This window comes from Myxocyprinus asiaticus, chromosome 28 (genome assembly GCF_019703515.2).
Source record: "Myxocyprinus asiaticus isolate MX2 ecotype Aquarium Trade chromosome 28, UBuf_Myxa_2, whole genome shotgun sequence".
In the NCBI taxonomy this organism is placed as follows: domain Eukaryota; kingdom Metazoa; phylum Chordata; class Actinopteri; order Cypriniformes; family Catostomidae; genus Myxocyprinus; species Myxocyprinus asiaticus.
Genome location: NC_059371.1, coordinates 37,566,490 through 37,584,806, shown reverse-complemented (window position 1 = coordinate 37,584,806; position 18,317 = coordinate 37,566,490). Strand labels below are relative to the sequence as shown.

Genomic DNA, 18,317 nt, shown 5'->3' with positions numbered 1-18,317 from the left:
CAAACTTTGTTTTGAAGCAAAAAAGTATTTGAAAATCAGACATAAAGATGAAGGTACAAGACTGTGGCTGTTTCTCAATGTGCGTTCTTTTGTATTCTTACCTTCTCGTGGACTCGTTCTATGTCATCATCCACTGTCGAAGTTCGATTTCAATCCTCATGAAAGCAAGTGCAGAGAACGCAGGAAATTACCCAGACGTGTCCTTGAAATCGAGGATACTGTACACTGGATGGTGACTTGTGGGCAAGGACATTTATCGTTTTGTTTTTCCTCAAGAGTTTCCCGCTGTAAGCTTGTGAAAGTCTGATGGCTCGTGACAGTCGTTATACATCATCAACATTTGCTGTTTTTTTGGGCATCATTTTAATACAGTAATAAATATGGAGAAAACGAGTATTTACAGACTTTATTCTTTTAACGTGTCACTAGTCCTGCAAAACCTCACTGGTGTGATGATATTAATGCTGTCACTGGTGTAATAATGCCAGTAGTTCTCTTACTGGATTCAAATGTGCTGTGAAGGTTAATTGCACAACAGGAAGATCACAGCACATCTCAAAGCTCGCAATAGATGCGTTCTTTGTCATCCTGTCCTTCTGAGTTCGTTCTTCCAAGGTAGCTTGGCAAGACTGGTTTTTATAAGAACACAAGTCCGTTCTCTGCATTCTTACAATTAAGAAACACCCTGTGTATTTACTGTTCCATCTTTAATAAAGGAAATTGACTAAAATCCCACGAAGCACCGCGAATTACGTAGTCAAATTAAAAACGATGGAAAAATATAAAACTACCGAAAACTACCGAACTACCAATTTGTTGATTATAAGTATAGAAACAAAATATTTAGATATATACAAATATATAAGTAGCTCAATTGCATCATTCACAGTGCATCATGGCAATGGGCAGTCGCTGCAGAGCTCTTTTGGTGCACTTTGTTGACCACAACTCTGTTTGGTGGAGCGTTTCCCATCAGGATCATGGGTAGTGTTCACCAGAAATTCTGCTATTAAACAAAATGTTTTAAAACTTGGAAATGGAAATAACGTGGACTGATGGCTTAAACAGAAGCAGATACCATCAAATAACAACCTCGAAACTCATGGTACGTCTGTCATTAAAAGTTTGTAATTTATTATTAAAAATGTATTTGTCTATGAAGAAAAAAAATGAATGGGAGTTTTACTTCTGGAACCCAATATTGCACTCTATACAGTATTATGACAAATTTACTGTAACAATATTTCTCATCTAATCAAGTATCAAACAAATCAACACTTGTTTTTAGGCTTCAGCTGTGGCCAGTGACTGCAGACAGTTTTTGGAACAGGAGCAGTTTTGTTGCTCCCTGGATCAAGAGAGATGGCTGCAGCTCCAGGCGTACCTGCAGAGGTTAGATGAGTTTTCACCAGAGCACTTCCAGGATATGAGAGTACAGGCATGTTCTCTGTCTAGCTCAAGAGCGCTACAGGTGTGGAACACCGCCTGGCTCCACTATCAGGAGGTCAGACAACATCTGGAGGAGAGACTGATGCTCCTAGAAGAAGCTCTACAGGTTTCCCTCACAGTCACACCTGGTCAACACCACTCTGATTGGCAGGAGATGACTCCAGGTGAGGGGACAGAGCCTGTTAGTGGATTGTCAATAGAAGAACCTGTACAACATGAGCAGGACCTACCAGTGTTTGCGTCTGAGCGGTCGGAGTGCAGGGCAAGTCGAGCGAGAGATAGTATCCACGGTACTGTGAGCTGCTTCAACTTCAGGTCAGACAACAAAAGCCGGAAAACCTCCAAAAATTCACAAAAGGCAAAAGAAACTAAGACAGAATGCACCCAAAAAGGTAAAAATGTTGTTAGAAAAGAAGCCCATGACCAGAAACCCATTGTAGGGTCTGGTTCTGAACATGAGATCATGGAACCAGCCTTCTCCCAGAACCAGCAGCAGGCTGTCCAGCGGTACCAGAACTCTCGAAATGGCAGCTTTTGCTCTGAGACGCCCCGCGGTGAGAAAGAGGGTGCAAGAGATGTCACTCTGTTTGGAGACAGTTGGAGAACTGATGGAGAAAAAGCTGCCTCCACCCCAGGGAGCCCAAGCAGAACCATGTGAGTTATATTGTTTTCTTTTTGACATTTTGGATGCTTTAAGATAACATGAAATCACAATTGACCTGTTTACTTTCTTAATAAATGTCTCTCATCAAAAGAACAAATGTTCTTTTCTGCTGATGTAATAGCTTTCTTTTCATGATCCAGTCAAATCCTGATGGACAAAATCAAGTACCTGTAGCTTAAATGGTACAGTATGGCACTAGCAACGCCTAGATCATGGGCTAGATTCCCAGGGATCACACACATTGATACAATATATGCATAGAATGTACTGTAAGTCACTTTGGATGAAAGCATCTGCCAAATGTGTAAAATGTTAAATGTAAAAAAAAGTCCTGCCCTGCATTATTTGATACTTAATATTGTGTCACTCAGAAATACATCACATTATGGTAGTTCAATTTTTTGCGAATACCATTTCATGTTGTCTTTATATATACTGGGAATGCACTTCATTTGCAACTTCATTTTCATGGAAATTAAGAAATTTTTTTTTTTTTTTAAATCATTTGCTATTCCTTTCTCTGTCCAAAAGCTCTCACTGATGTCAGAAAGGTAAAGCTACAATATCAACAAGGAAATATAGGATTCTAAAAACTTCCAGTATATTTTAGAAATGTCAGAATTGACTCATGAAGGTATTTCTGCCCCTTTTACAAAATATTGTGGCACTACCATGGTAAATGGTCTGCACTAATATAGCGCTTTTTTTTTAACCTTAGTGGTTCCAAAGCGCTTTACACTGTGACTCATTCACCCATTCACGCACACACTCACACACCAATGACGGCAGAGCTGCCATGCAAGGCGCTAGCCTGCCATTGGGAGAAACTTGGGGTTCAGTGTCTTGCCCAAGGTCACTTCGGCATGTGGAGTCATGTGGGCCAGGAATCAAACTGCCAACCCTGCAATTAGTGGCCAACCCGCTCTACCACCTGAGCCACAGCCGCCATGGTAGTGATGGTAACAGCTGATAATAGCATCATGGTATTTTATGATTCTCAATATCATATTCCTATACCATGGTAATTACGTGGTATTCTAATATAGAATACATTTGTGTTGTACTCAAGGTAATGTCCAAATAAATTATAGTATTACCATGGTACTAGTGGTAGGTAGAGTAGCAAAAAACTGTACTCAAGTAAAAGTACAATTACTTAAAAAAAAATTACTCAAGTAGAAGTTAAAGTGCTAACATAAATAATTACTTGAATAAGAGTAAGAAAGTATCCAATTAAAAGGAGTACTCAAGTAGTAAGTTACTCATTACTTTCACAAATGACATAATGGACGTTAACTCCCCTATATTCCATTACATAATACACATTTAACATGTATTACAGAATTATTATTTTTATTATTATTATTAATGGAAATTCTGTCATCAGTCATCATCATGTTGTTCCAAACCTGTATAACTTTCTTTCTTCCATGCAACACAATAAGGAGATTTTAGACAGAATGTTAGCCTTGGTCACCATTTACTTTCAGTGAATGTGTTTTTGTTATATATATATTTTTTGAAAGTGAATGGTGACCAAGACTGTCAGTCCCTAACATTCTGTCTAACATATTTTGTGTTCCACAGAATACAAAGGGTCACACGGGTTTGGAACAACATGAGGGTAGGGAAATGATGACGGAATATTAAATTGTGGCTGAGTTATCATTTTAAAGGGGTAGTTCACCCAAAAATGAAAATTTTCTCATAATTTACTCACTCTCATGCCATCCCAGATATGACTGCAGAACACAAATTATGATTTTTAGAAGAATATTTCAGCTCTGTTGGTCAGTACAATGCAAGTGAATGGGTGCCAAAATTGTGATGCTCCAAAAAGCACATAAAAGAATCATAAAAGTAATCCATATGACTCCAGTAACTAAATCAATATTTTCAGAAGTGATATGATAGGTGTGGGTGAGAAACAGATAAATATTTAAGTCATTTTTGGCTAGAAGTTCTTCTCCCTGCGATATGCAGAGACGAATGTGAATCACCAAAAACACAAGAAGAAAAGTGATATGTTTCTCATCCACACCTATCACATCGCTTCTGAAGATATGGATTTAACCACTGGAGTCTTATGGATTACTTTTATGCTGATTTATTTTTTTTATTTTTTTTTCCAGCTTTAAAATGTTGGCACCCATTCACTTGAATTATATGGATCAAAAGAGATGAGATATTCTTCTAAAAATCTTCATTTGTGTTCAGCAGATGAAGGAAAGTCATACACATCTGGTATGAGGGTAAGTAAATGATGAGAGAATTTTCATTTTTGGGTGAACTATCCCTTTAAGAGCTCTTGAATTTGTCAATAAGAAGAGAGGTTTGGAAACCTTTCTAGTAACTATTATGGAGAAAATGTGAACAATGTCCACAGGGACGTTATATATAATGCTGAAGTATAAACCAAAGCAATATCATGTTTTATTAATGCCTACTTTTGCTATTTCATAGCTTTTAGTTGTTAGTTCAGTGTAGTTACTGTTTTCAATGTCGAAAGAATTTAGATCATTAGTTCTGTACAGAGTACCGCTGCTCCCTAAACGCAGAGTACGCAGCCAGCGTAGGACACCAACCCCGGTCTTGCAACATTCTCTTTATAATATAATCGCCTCACACCCTCACATCTAGCACATGTGCACCTCACTGTGTACGCGCAGAAATGCTGTCTGTTCATGCTCCTGTTTATCAATCATGCGAACGGCAGAGCAAAAGGCATTTACACTTAACGTGGATGTTTACAGTTAATCAGCCCAAAGTAGTTGCGATAGTTTCCAGTACCCCGCAAGGGCACGGGGTAAATGCATAAATACTGCTCATGACATGCGGGACTTGGGAAAAAGCGCACTGATATATTGCTGCAGATTTAAAAATGTAAAACCTGATGTCACAAGAGTCCATATTTACAGAATCACCCTGAAAATTACCATCACCAAAAGCCTGTGTTATCATTAGAGCCATGACTTACCTCAGAGTGCTGCCTTAAATTGAAGCTCCAATTTTAGTCTTGAAATATCCATTTGACTTGGTGTTAAATGAAGGCATTGCATGGCAAAACTATTCATTTTTCACTGTGTAGAGCGAAGAAAGTGTTTCACTTGTGAATGACTCGGCTTGAGTGACAGTCTGTGACAGCATGCGCAGCTGAACCTCAGCTGTCTTAAAAGTCCCATTCAATAATCTCTCAATAAATTACGCATTAATTCAAATTAAACCCAGTAATGTAACAACAGCAATGCCATTATAACGAAGTAAAAGTACATTTTTTTCATTAGAAATTTACTTGAGTTTGAGTAAAAAGTACCCACTTTTAAACCTACTCTAAAGTAATTTTTTTTTTTCCCAGAATGTTACGCAAGTAAATGTAATGGAGTAAATGTAGCACATTACTACCCACCTCTGCATGGTACTATGGAATATTGAGTAGTGACTTTGGCTCAATGTTTTTAATGTATTTTTAAAATGTTACAAATTTATTTGCTGGCAGGAAGCTTCATCGTATCATGGAGGAGCTCTTGATGACGGAGGTGGAGTATGTGCGCTCTCTGGCCTACATCCTGACTCACTACTTCCCCCTGCTAGCCAGACCTGATGTGCCACAGGATCTGCGCGGTCAGCGTGGGCGGATCTTCGGTAACCTGGAGAAACTATATGACTTTCATGGGCAACACTTTCAGCAGGAACTGGAGACGTGTCGGGCAGAGCCGCTGAGAGTCGGGCGTTGTTTCCTAAAACACGTAAGAAAATTATTTTTATTTTATTTCTTTTCATTATGCCACTTTCACTTAAAACTTCCTCAGAATATCATTTTAACCTTTTAATAAAAATATGTGTTAAAACAGAGAGAGAATTTTGGACTCTACGCTCTTTACAGCAAGAACAAACCCCAGTCAGATGCCCTCATCCAACATCATAAATACTTCAAAGTAAGGAGCCCTCGGTTTAAGTGGGCGACATAGGTTTAAGTCCGGCTTTCATCTTTTCCTGAACCTGTCCTCATCTCTAAGCGATTAAAAGGCCACAAAATGTAAAAATAATTAAACATAGTGGGGATGTCCCGATTGGGTCCAATACCGCACTTGTAAAATGCTCCAATACCAAAAACCGATGCAATTTGACATGCGAATATCATAACATAAACATTCAGTGCACAAAATAAAATTCTTATGTCCTAGTGTGATTAAATAGCAGCCTTTTGCGGTTTACTATTCACACTGGGTCAAGTAGCGACCTGCTTTTCCAGAAGTGAGAAACTTCCGTCAAAACTACACAGAAACACTTCAAAATAAAAGCTTCCACCAAAACAAGGTTCAACTTATATAGAAAAAAGTATGACAGAAATATATCACTACTGTAATACTACTACTACTAATAATAACAATAAATAAATAGTAATTGTATTATATCTAAGCAATATCTCAGATTTGTGATGCTCAGTTATGCAGCACTTTATTTGACAAAAATAACTCCAATTTTGTATTTTGGAATGTGCTATGAGGCTCTGTATAAAAGCACTTCATTTGATAAAATATTAATACAATATTTTATTTAAATGAATTGTTTTATTTTCATTTGATTACAGTTTTAATGATTTCATTTATTTAGACACGATTTTGATGATAAAAATGAATTAAACTGTTTATTCAGGTATCATATTGGCAAAAAACGAAAAGGAATTATCAGTACTCGTACTAAAAAAATGGTATCGGGACATCCCTAATACATACCCTCTTGCAGAATCTCTGCACCATGAATATTGTTTTTACTAAATTTGGTTTGGTAGAGCTACTTGTATTATGTTCTCTCTTGTATTATTCTCATTTGTTTTATTTGTTATTATTCGAATTATAGTCATTTTGGTTAAAATTGTCTGTTAAATGAATACATTTAAATATCTTTCTCTCCTGCTAAGCGTAAGCAGATGGAGTTGGGTGACAGTATGGATTTGTCCTCCTACCTGTTGAAGCCCATCCAGAGGATCAGTAAATACAGTCTGCTGCTACAGGAGATTCTGGAGGACTGTGTGCCAGATCAGAGTGGAGATCGAGAAGAAATCCAGGCCGCTTTAGAGATCGTCAGATTTCAACTACGACACGGGAACGATCTGCTCACCATGGATGCCATCCTTGGCTGTGATGTTAGTAGTGATGATTCCTTTGATCTGTCCAGTCTTGGGTTTTAACATAATTTATTGTGCATTAACAGTTAAAAAAGTATTAATTATGGCTGTTAAATGTGCAGGCCAATGAAACAGCAAAATTTTGTCAAAAAGTAATACATAATTTACACTTAAAGGGATAGTTCACCCAAAAATGAAAATCTCTCATTATTTATTCACCCTCATGCCATCCCAGATGTGTATGACTTTTTTCTTCTGCAGAACACAAATTATGATTTTTTGACATAACATTTCAGCTCTGTAAGTCTATACAATGCAAGAGAATGGGTGCCAAAATGCTGATGCTCCAGAAAGCACATAAAGGTGTCATAAAAGTAATCCATATGACTCCAGTGTTTTAATCCATATCTTCAGAAGTGATATGATGAGAAACAGATCAATATTTAAATCTTTTTTTTTACTAGAAATTCTTCTCCCTGCCCAGTAGGGGGCGATACGCATGAAGAATGTGAATCAGCAAAAACACAAAAAGAAGACTGTGAAAGTGAAAGTTAAAGTGGAGATTGACTGAGCAAGGAGGATAATTTATAGTAAAAAAGGACTGAAATATTGATCTGTTTCTCACTCACACCTATCATATCACTTTTGAAGACATGGATTTAACCACAAGAGTCCTATGGATTACTTATATGCTGACTTATGTGCTTTTTGGAGCTTAAAAATTTTGGCAACCGTTCACTTGCATTTTATGGACCTACAGAGCTGAGAAATTCTTCTAAAATTTTTCATTTATGTTCTGCAGAAGAAAGAAAGTCATACACATCTGGGATGGCACGAGTGTGAATAAATGATGAGAGAATTTAAATTTTTGGGTGAACTATCCCTTTAAGAGCCTCTGAGAAGTGAAATTGTATTTACAATTTTTCTAAAATTTGTAGGTTGTAATTATACAGTTTTTTTTTTTTTTTTTTTTTTTTTTTGTCTTGTTTCTTCAGTTAAACCTGAACGAGCAGGGCCAACTTATACGTCAAGATGACTTTTGCGTAATTTTCCGTAAGAAACGGTCGCTGCGGCGAGTGTTCCTCTTTCAAGATGTCATCCTTTTCACTAAGACCAAAAAAAACAACCACGGAGATGATGTGTATGTTTACAAACTGTCTATCAAGGTATGTCTACATTAATTTAATACTCTTGTTATGCACTGGACTCACAAACATCAGAACTATTTACCTGATGCAATTTATGATGTACTGTTACCACTGACGAAAAGCAGGTGATAGGTAATGTTAAAATAATGTTTTTGTACATTTTCCAGTGGTCATTTTTTTTTTTTTTACCTTTATAGTAAGGTACCTGTCTAAAAATGTTACTGCTAATTGTATTGTTTTTGGGGTTTTTTGTAATTGTAATTTGTAATTGGCCCAATTTCCTATGTCTTCTGTAAGATAAACAACAGCTTTACTTACGAATCATTTAAAATTCCTCTGATTTGGTCTGTAGACTTGTGAGATCGGAATGACACACTCCTGCGGTCAGAGCGGCCTGTGTTTTGAGATCTGGTTTAGGAGGAGGCGATCTCAGGACACCTACATCCTACAGGCAGAGACATGCGATGTCAAGGAGGCCTGGACTAGAGACCTGGAGCTAATACTGTGGGAACAAGCGCTGAAGAGCAGAGGTCAGAGAGAGAGTAAATCTCAAGAAAATATATAGTAAAAGAGTCTAAACTGGACATTTATAGACAACGTCTAACATCTTTAAGTGGATAGGGTTTATTATACAAGTTTTTCTGTGCTTGTATTGTTCTTGAGATCTACACTACTGTGTTTTTAGAGTTGAGAAGACAAGAGAGACTGTTTATGGGAATGGGCTGGAAACCTTTTGTTGACATCCAGTCCAGTAATGCAGCCGTAAACGATCATACCGTGAATTGTGATATCACAGTAAGAGGTATTTATCAACCAATTAACCAATTTTTTTTTTTTTTTTTTGTATTTAATTTTATGTTAAAACCCCTCTTCATTAATTCAAAAATAAATGGAATAAACCTGATGTATCCACAGAAAATGTAGGTTTACTGAAAACGCCCAATCCCCTGGTGTCTGGCCTTCAAAGAGGCGTGTCATTGCCAAGGCCAGATTCGATTGGCTCTGGCAGCAGTACGTCAACCGCAGGCAGCCACTCATCATCCTCGTCTGGGCGGGGCTCCATGTCACCCAGCACTTTCCTTGGAAAATACGGTATCGAAGCAAAAACTGTTCATTTTACTGTTTGCCACAAGTGAAAGTTGCCATGAACCATGATTCACAAACCATTTTATTTGTCTTTTCAGACTAATTTAGTGTGAAATTGCACATTCAATGCAAAAAACTAAAACAAACAAAAAATTAGAGCGTGAAAAATGTTGGGATTTTATTAGGGCTGCAACTAACAATTATTTTGATAATTGATTATTCTAACAATTATTCGACTATTGCAAAGATTAATCATTAGCTCTTAACCGATTATTCAGCTTGTGCCCCGACTTAAAAGGTTGTATTAAACATGCTTACTAAGAATAAAGAGGACAAAATCATCTTTTAAAAATACATCTAAATGACATTCACTGAATTAAAGTGAAAAAAAAAACATTTTTATTAAGTTTAATTCAGTAAAGAAATTCACTGCAAAAAAAAATCCTATTGTTATCAAGTGTTTTTGTCTTGTTTTCCATTTAAAATGGTCTAAAAATCCTTAAAACAAGATACATTTACTTGAGAAGCAACATATAAGATGTTAAGATTTGCTTTCAGAGAATGTATCTTGATTATAAGTACATTTTGTATATAAGTGTATTTTTTCACTTGTTCATACTTCTGTGAGTGACGTTAAGACAAAATATACTTATATTCAAATCTATTCTCTAAAAGCAAATCTAAATATATTATATGCTGCTTCTCAGGTGAATTAATCTTTTTTTTAATTAAATTCTAGTTTTATAATGAAATAAATTAATATGGTGGCACAATTATATTTTTGTCTACAAAACTAATTTCAAACATTTAAGCATACGCCTTCAGATCAAAAGATTTTTGAGATCATGAGAAACATTTCAGTCAAGTTTTTCAAAACTTTTGACCGGTAGTGTATATTTCGGCCTTAATTCACAACATCAGCTGAAAACGAAAGTCATTGCAGGACCAGGGCAAGTCTAAATATTTTGGTAAATGATTACAAAGGCAAAAAAAAAAATTTCTTTGAAAGCATGTGCACCAATTAATCATACACAATAATTTTAACGTTCTGCTCAACTGTTTGGTAGAGCACATTTTGAGTCACTATATCTTATTGAAAAATGTGTTGAACTTAACTTAGCCTGACTGAGCAATCTCTACCACTCAGCTTAGTTAAGTTATGCTAAAAAAAAAAAAAATCCACTAGATGTCGCTGTGTCTTTAAATAGTGTGCCTTTTCAGTCCGCCTCCTTACAGGAAGTTAGCAACTCCAGACATGAGGACTCGGTTTGGCGGAATTTTCAAAGGTAAGCATATTTTTTCGACATATTATAGTTTCAGAGGTCTTACTGAACAGAATTATGTAACTTGATAAAAAAAAAAAACAGTCTAATAAGGGTCAAATAATTTTCTAAAAACATGCTCTACCAAACGGTTTGTTTGTCATTTTATGGTAAAGGTAGTGAAACTAAGCTAATGTAATTAAAGTTGACTATTTGTGGATCCTGGGTAGCTCAGTGAGTATTGATGCTGACTACCACTCCTGGAGTCACGAGTTTGAATCCAGGGTGTGCTGAGTGACTCCAGCCAGGTCTCCTAAGCAACCAAATTAGCCCAGTTGCTAGGGAGGGTAGAGTCACATGGGGTAGCCTCCTCGTGGTCGCGATTAGTGGTACTCGCTCTCAATGGGGCGCGTGGTAAGTTGTGCGTGCATCGCAGAGAGTAGCATGAGCCTCCACATGCTGGGAGTCTCCGTGGTGTCATGCACAACGAGCCATGTGATAAGATGGGTGGATTAACTGTCTCAGAAGTGGAGGCAACTGAGACTTGTCCTCCACCACCCGGATTGAGGTGAGTAACCGTGCCACCACGAGAGCCTACTAAATAGTGGGAATTGGGCATTCCAAATTGTGGAGAAAAGGGGATAAAAATAAAAATAATAAAATAAAAATATGTGATTATTTGCTACGAAATAAATAAAAACAAATCGGATCATTCATTGTTGTTAATATGATAGATTTAATGTTATTCCATTATATATACGGTATGCTGAAAACATGTTGTAAGTATGATTTTTTTTTACTGTCTAAAAACATGCTCAACCAAATGGTTCAATTGTCATTTAGTGATAAAGGTAGTGAAGCTAAGATAATACATTTATGTTTTTTATGAAATTCATATATGCTGGTATATTAACATATTACTAGCATTATAACAGTACACGGTTTGTAATTTTGATTTTTCTTTCTGTTTTACAAACAATAGATGGACACTTAAACATTTTACGGTGCAAGGCCACACACTCTGATGCTGATCTGAGTGATGAGGATTACCAAATAGAGGATCCTGATTATCAGTCCATACAAGCAGAAGAGACTGGGGACACTTCTTTTGAATCCATGGATGAGCAGGAGGTTGCCTCAACAAGCTCATCTTCTAAACCACCGCCCTGTAATAAGAGAAGAAAAGGGAAAAACACCCTAAAAACAGTTTCCTTGGCAGAGCCAGAAGACACCCCTGACCCTAGTTCACCCTCAGGTTCAAACAAAGGCACTAAGAGAATCTGGAAGTATGAAGATAATGAGGCATTCCAGGTTCCTGATTCAAGATTTGAACCTACTAATGTTGTAAAGACACCCTTCCAGTACTTCAAAACGCTCTTCACTGAAAAGACGATTGAACATATTGCTCAACATACTAATCTGTACTCAGCACAGGAGTTGGGAGATCCAATCAAGACTAGCCCTGAAGAGATTTAAGATTTCTTGGCAATACTGCTCTTCATGGGTGTTTTCAGCTTCCTATCCTTGGAGAACTACTGGCACCACGAGTCACATTTCAATGTGATAGCTGAGATCATGCCGAAGAAACGATTCAAGCTTTTATGCTGGTTCATTCATTTGAATGATAATCAGCAGTGCAATGACAGTCCAGACCGATTTGACAAAATCCGCCCCCTTTTTGAGATGCTTCATGAGCAGTGTCTCCTGATCTCATCCACTTACAACCACAGTGTGGATGAGGTCATGGTGACATATAAAGGCAGAAGGGCTGGCATTCTCCACCAATATATTGCCAACAAGCCATAAAAGTGGGGCTTTAAATTGTTCTGCTGGGCCAGTTCATCTGGCATCATCCATGACCTACTGCTCTATCAAGGCACATCCACATTTTTTAATGTTGCCCTAAGTGAGCAGGAGCAAGTGCTACCTCTAGGGGCCAAACTGGTGACAATGTTATGCAAAACCATAACACAGCCACTGCTTTCATTTGTCTTCTGTGACAGCTACTTCACTAGTTTCAACTTGGTCCAGAACCTGCATGCAAACCTGGGTGTCAAGTGTATCGGCACTGTCTGATCAAACCACATCGGCTCCCTTGATGACAGACAAAGAGCTGATGAAGAAAGGACATGGAGCTTTTGATTACAGGTCTGCTGAAAGGGTGAACGCACTGAAATGGTTTGACAACATGACATGCTGGTACACATGTACAAGACCCCAGCCAAGTCAAGGCGATGGTACTTTCCCCTGTTCACATACATCCTTTACCTGTGCATCTCAAATTCCCTGCTGGTCTACAAGAGGGACTGTGGCCTACTGAATGAGGAAACCAATGTCTCTCAAATGGTTCCGCCTGGCAGTCGACCACAGTTTGAAGCAAGTCAACAAGCCAGCATCCAAAGTTGTCTGACCATCATCCTCCTCTCCACCACAGATGTCGTCTCAGAAAAACACTACACCCAAGACCCTCACAACCACAACCAGATGTGTGTTACGATAACTGCAGACATTTGCCACTTTACTGTGACAAGCAGGGTCGGTTCAACCTCTGTCCAAAGTGTGTGTCAAGATGGAATGTCAGAAATGCAATGTTTGGGGGCCTGGATAGCTCAGCAAGTAAAGACGCTGACTACCACACCTGGAGTCACAAGTTCGAATCCAGGGCGTGCTGAGTGACTCCAGTCAGGCTTCCTGAGCAACCAGTTGGCCTGGTTGCTAGGGGGGTAGAGTCATGTTGGGTTAACCTCCTTGTGGTCGCTATAATGTGGTTCTCACTCTTGGTGGGGTGCGTGGTGCGTTGTGCGTGGAGACCGTGGAGAATAGTGTGAGCCTCCACATGCGCTAGGTCTCTGCGGTAACGTGCTCAACAAGCCACATGATGAGATGCGTGGATTGACTGTCTCAGATGCGGAGGCAACTGAGATTCATCCTCCGCCACCCGGATTGAGGCGAGTCACTACACCACCATGAGGACCTAGAGTGAATTGGGAATTGGGCATGCCAAATTGGGGAGAAAAGGAAAAAAATAAAATAAAATGTAATGTAATGTTTTGTTGTGTTTGAATGCAAACCAGCAATGCTTAGTAGCATACCACCAGAAATAAAGTGGATCTAATGCCCAAAAAAACATTTATGCTGTTGCAACACCACACAGATGAGCAAGTCTGATTTAGTTCTTCAAAAAGCATTTTATTTAACTTTTTCTAAAAAAAAAAAAATGGTATAGATACTTTAACCTTGGAGCGTTTGGTTGAGGCCTATACTAAAAAAACAGTGGGGTCTGTAAAAAAAAGAAAACATTGATTGTTGTTATTATTGCTCCAAGGAAATAAAAAATGCAAAAAGAAAAAAAAAAAAGAAAAAAATTCCATAGTTTTTTTCTTAGTGAGGACGTTAAAGGGATAAGATCAGAAACGTGTGTTAAAATGTTAATTTTGATCCCATTTTGATTTCATATTGTCTTTAAACATTTCTTACAAAGTACATCTGAGAGTTTAAGATCATGGCAACTTTCTACTCTAATAAAAGCTTTTTGTTTTGTTTATTTTACTTGTAGTTGTTCTCTCTTTTTCATAAATTCTGATCTCTTTTTCCATCATTCTTACAGCAGATACTACAGAGATGTCTCCAGAGAATGCAGCTTTATTTAGCTATAACTGCCCCAAAGGAAGGAGAGCATCTGTATCTTCATTGGTTCTCTCCAGACCTTCAGTTCTTGCAGTGCATCAAACATCTCCAGCTCATGTTCTGCTGTACAGCTCACCTGCTCTCTCCAGAAAAAAGCTCTCACCAGGGTTCAGTCCACAAACTGATGCTCACAGCCCTCTCAAGGTTAAGCAGTAAAGGCATTATATCAACAGCTCTGTTTCAAAACCTAGTGAGCTACCTACCTACACAGTATTTTTAGGCATCGTAGGTGTTCTTACAACTCAAGACTAATGCTGTGTTCCAGACAACTCGGAACTCAGAATTTTCCCTCTTCCTACTTGAAAATAATGACTGGAATGCTGCTCGAAGTCAGACATCCGACTTGAGAAGTGAGGGTAGATCAATCAACCCTGACCTCAGCGAGAAGCATCATTTCACGCCACTTCCAAGATACTGGCGGCCAATGTGCATAATGTGGATTTGGGTTTTGTGAAATGTGAAAACAAACTTGAGTATTTTCATTGAACAAAATATCCCTTACAAAAATCGCAAACTTGCCGCAAATTCGCCATTGATTATTTTCACGTGGAAATGAGCCTTGCGGCAAATTTGCGGCAAATTGTTCATCATTGCCAAAGGTTTGCTACAGGTTCACCAATACCGGTGAAGAAATCTGGCAAACGTTTGCGGTGAATCACAAGCTTATTTGCATGGGTAAATAATGAGTGGCAATTTTGCGGCTAATTTGCCAGAACTCTAGTTTGTTTTTTTTTTTAAGTGAACATGCAATATACAATAAAAAAATTAAACGAGAAATGTTTGTGTATCAATCAATGCCTATGTTTTCAACTATTTTGCTCATGAAATAGCCACTCGATAGCCAGCGTATATAAGACATGCATTTGACATGCGTACATGTGACCCTGACATGTGATTGACTGGAATGTGTTGAGGTAGGAAGTGGGAAATTTCAACTCGGATATTTCCACCTCCAACATCTGGAACTAAGCATCTGGAAGATACAGTACCTCATTTTGGCCAAAATCTAAGGCAGCATCACATATCTCCTGGATGAATAAGGCAATCTCACCTCCTCAGTTACATATTTATTTAAGATCACAGACGAAGTCGAGTAAAATGTTGAGTATAAATATGTTTTATTCAGTACTGAAATACATAGATAAAAATAGTTCCATGTAAATTAAGTTTTTTTTTTTTTTTAGTTATTATCAGGCCCAGACTGAATATTTCACATGTTCAGCGCTGATTTTGAGAGAACATCTGCAGAATGGATTTAAATATGGTTAAATATATCTATGCTGTGCTTTAAAAAGTGTTAACAGAAATTCTACCTCTGTAAAGTGTATCAGATCCATGCTGCCTTATTTGGCAATCTATGTAGACAGTAATGCAACTCACTGGGTTTTGGAACTAAACTTATTTTTTTATATCTTTTTTGGAGTTAATGAGTATAATTAATAATTCTAGAGAAGTACTGTAAACCCACTGATCAGACTTTTTCTAAAATGTTAATTTTGTCTTCTGTTTTACAGCAGTGTCAGTTTCAAGAGCCGATTCGATCAAAAGCATCGACAGAAGTTTAGTTTTGCTTCAAGTGAGTTACAAAAGAGAACCAAGTATTGGTTAAAATAGACTACAATATCACAGATTTTAATGCCTTCTGTAAGTGGAACATAAGATATATGCAAGCAGAAAATGACTAAAATATAAAGCATTTTATGTATGACACTAATGCTGCAATATTTTCACAGGCCAGCTTGCATATCCACAGAACCAGTTCATTGAAGTCAGATCAGGTCCTGTGATCTTCAAACCAGAGCTGCCATCAGGAATCCCAAGATATTTAACATCTGGATACAACTGCTCCTGAACAGGCCTGCCCAGACAAGATATCAGATTTTATTGCAAAGAAAAAGAAATTCAAGAAAGAAAAAGGAAATATGTGTATACCAATGTTAAACTGCTCATAGCATGCTGAACTCAGCTGAAAATACATATTAGATTTGATGGATTAACAAAATTACTGGAGAGAACTACTCACCCATTGTTTGGAAAAACATATTAGTCAGGCTTGATGCAAGTTTCACGTGCAGTGACAGGGACACAAACGTTGTTTTGTTCCCGGAATTCAGTCTGGACCACAAAGCTATCAAGGCAACATGACTATTGAGGGGTGCCACATGGACTGTGGACCAAATGTTCACTTCCAGTCAGTACACTATTTTAGAGGACAAATTTGAGGAACTTTATTGATGTTTCCTGTTCAGTGGCTAGCAGTGGTGGAAAATGAACCGAAAAAAAAATTAAAATAAATCTGTTGCAGCTAGATTATTTTGCATGATCCTGTGAAAGTGTTTCTTGAGGATGAACCTTTGATGATACAGTTGAACTGAGAAAAATAAACTGTTAATACAGATTATGTAATCTGAAACCAAATTGCATAAAATGCATAATGTCCAGGTGACATTATTTAAAAGCCAAAAATCTGGTGTGATCATCAAATTCAGTTATTCTTTTTGTTGTGTACAACCACTGTATTTTATTTTTTTATTATTTTTTTTTTGTACATTTAACTAGCTGCAAAATACCAGGAATGTTTTCAAATAGTTTGTAGGGTTCGGGAAAATTAATGCAAAATGTCTATACATAATATAAATGCAACTGCTTGAAAACATCATTTTTATAATAATATTACATTTTAACTATATGTGGGTTTTATATAGCATGTGTGAAAGTAATTGATTGTTAAAGTACTATAATATAGAACTGGATGCCAGTTCCTCACTGGAGAGAGAGAGAGTGAAAAAGTGTATTTTATTATTTAAAATATTTATGGCAAATAAATTCTAATAATAACTTTGTTTAGTGTGTATCAGTCCTACATTTGCATGTAGACAGACAGACATACAGATAGACGGTTGGACGGACTTACAGACAGACAGATCCGATAGATAGATAGATAGATAGATAGATAGATAGATAGATAGATAGATAGATAGATAGATAGATAGATCTTCATTTCAGACAAGACAGATAGATAGATAGATAGATAGATAGATAGATAGATCTTCATTTCAGACAGATAGATAGATAGATAGATAGATAGATAGATAGATAGATAGATAGATAGATCTTCATTTCAGACAAACAGACAGATAGATACTGTAGACAGACAGACAGACAGACAGAGTTAGATAGATAGATAGATAGATAGACAGATAGATAGATAGATAGATAGATAGACAGACAGACAGACAGAGACACAGATAAACAGGCAGACAGATAGATCTTCATTTCTGACAGAACAGATGGATGGATGGATGGATGGATGGATGGATAGGTACTGTAGACAGACATATAGACAGACAGACAGACATGCAGACAGACAGACAGATAGATAGATAGATAGATAGATAGATAGATAGATAGATAGATAGATAGATCATTTCAGACAGATCAGATGGATGGATGGATGTATGGATGGATAGGTACTGTAGACAGACAGACAGACAGACAGACAGACAGACAGACACAGACAGATAGCTCTTCATTTCAGACAAACAGACAGACAGATACTGTAGACAGACAGACATAGATAGATCTTCATTTCAGACAGACAGACAGATAGACAGACAGATAGGACAGACAGACAGACATAGACAGACAGACAGACAGACAGATAGATCTTCATTTCAGACAGATCAGATAGATAGATATATAGATAGATAGATAGATAGATAGATAGATAGATAGATAGACAGACAGATAGATAGATCTTCATTTCAGACAGACAGACAGACAGACAGATAGATAGATAGATAGATAGATAGATAGATAGATAGATAGATAGATAGATTATATACAGACAGACAGACAGATACTGTAGACAGACAGACAGACAGACAGACACC

The 18,317-nt window shown here is 37.4% G+C and overlaps 1 protein-coding gene across 1 annotated transcript in view; it reads left to right on the top strand.

The window, feature by feature from the left end:
- The window catches only part of LOC127418730 (pleckstrin homology domain-containing family G member 4B-like), a 38,643-nt gene extending 24,964 nt beyond the window's left edge, over positions 1-13,679 (top strand). Inside the window, 9 exon segments of the mRNA XM_051659470.1 lie at positions 1,289-2,103; positions 5,610-5,859; positions 5,965-6,048; positions 7,035-7,259; positions 8,237-8,407; positions 8,742-8,919; positions 9,075-9,191; positions 9,305-9,481; positions 11,720-13,679. Of these exon segments, the coding sequence (XP_051515430.1) occupies positions 1,289-2,103; positions 5,610-5,859; positions 5,965-6,048; positions 7,035-7,259; positions 8,237-8,407; positions 8,742-8,919; positions 9,075-9,191; positions 9,305-9,481; positions 11,720-12,213 (2,511 nt within the window). The 3' untranslated portion in view covers positions 12,214-13,679.
- Positions 13,680-18,317: the final 4,638 nt, after the last annotated feature.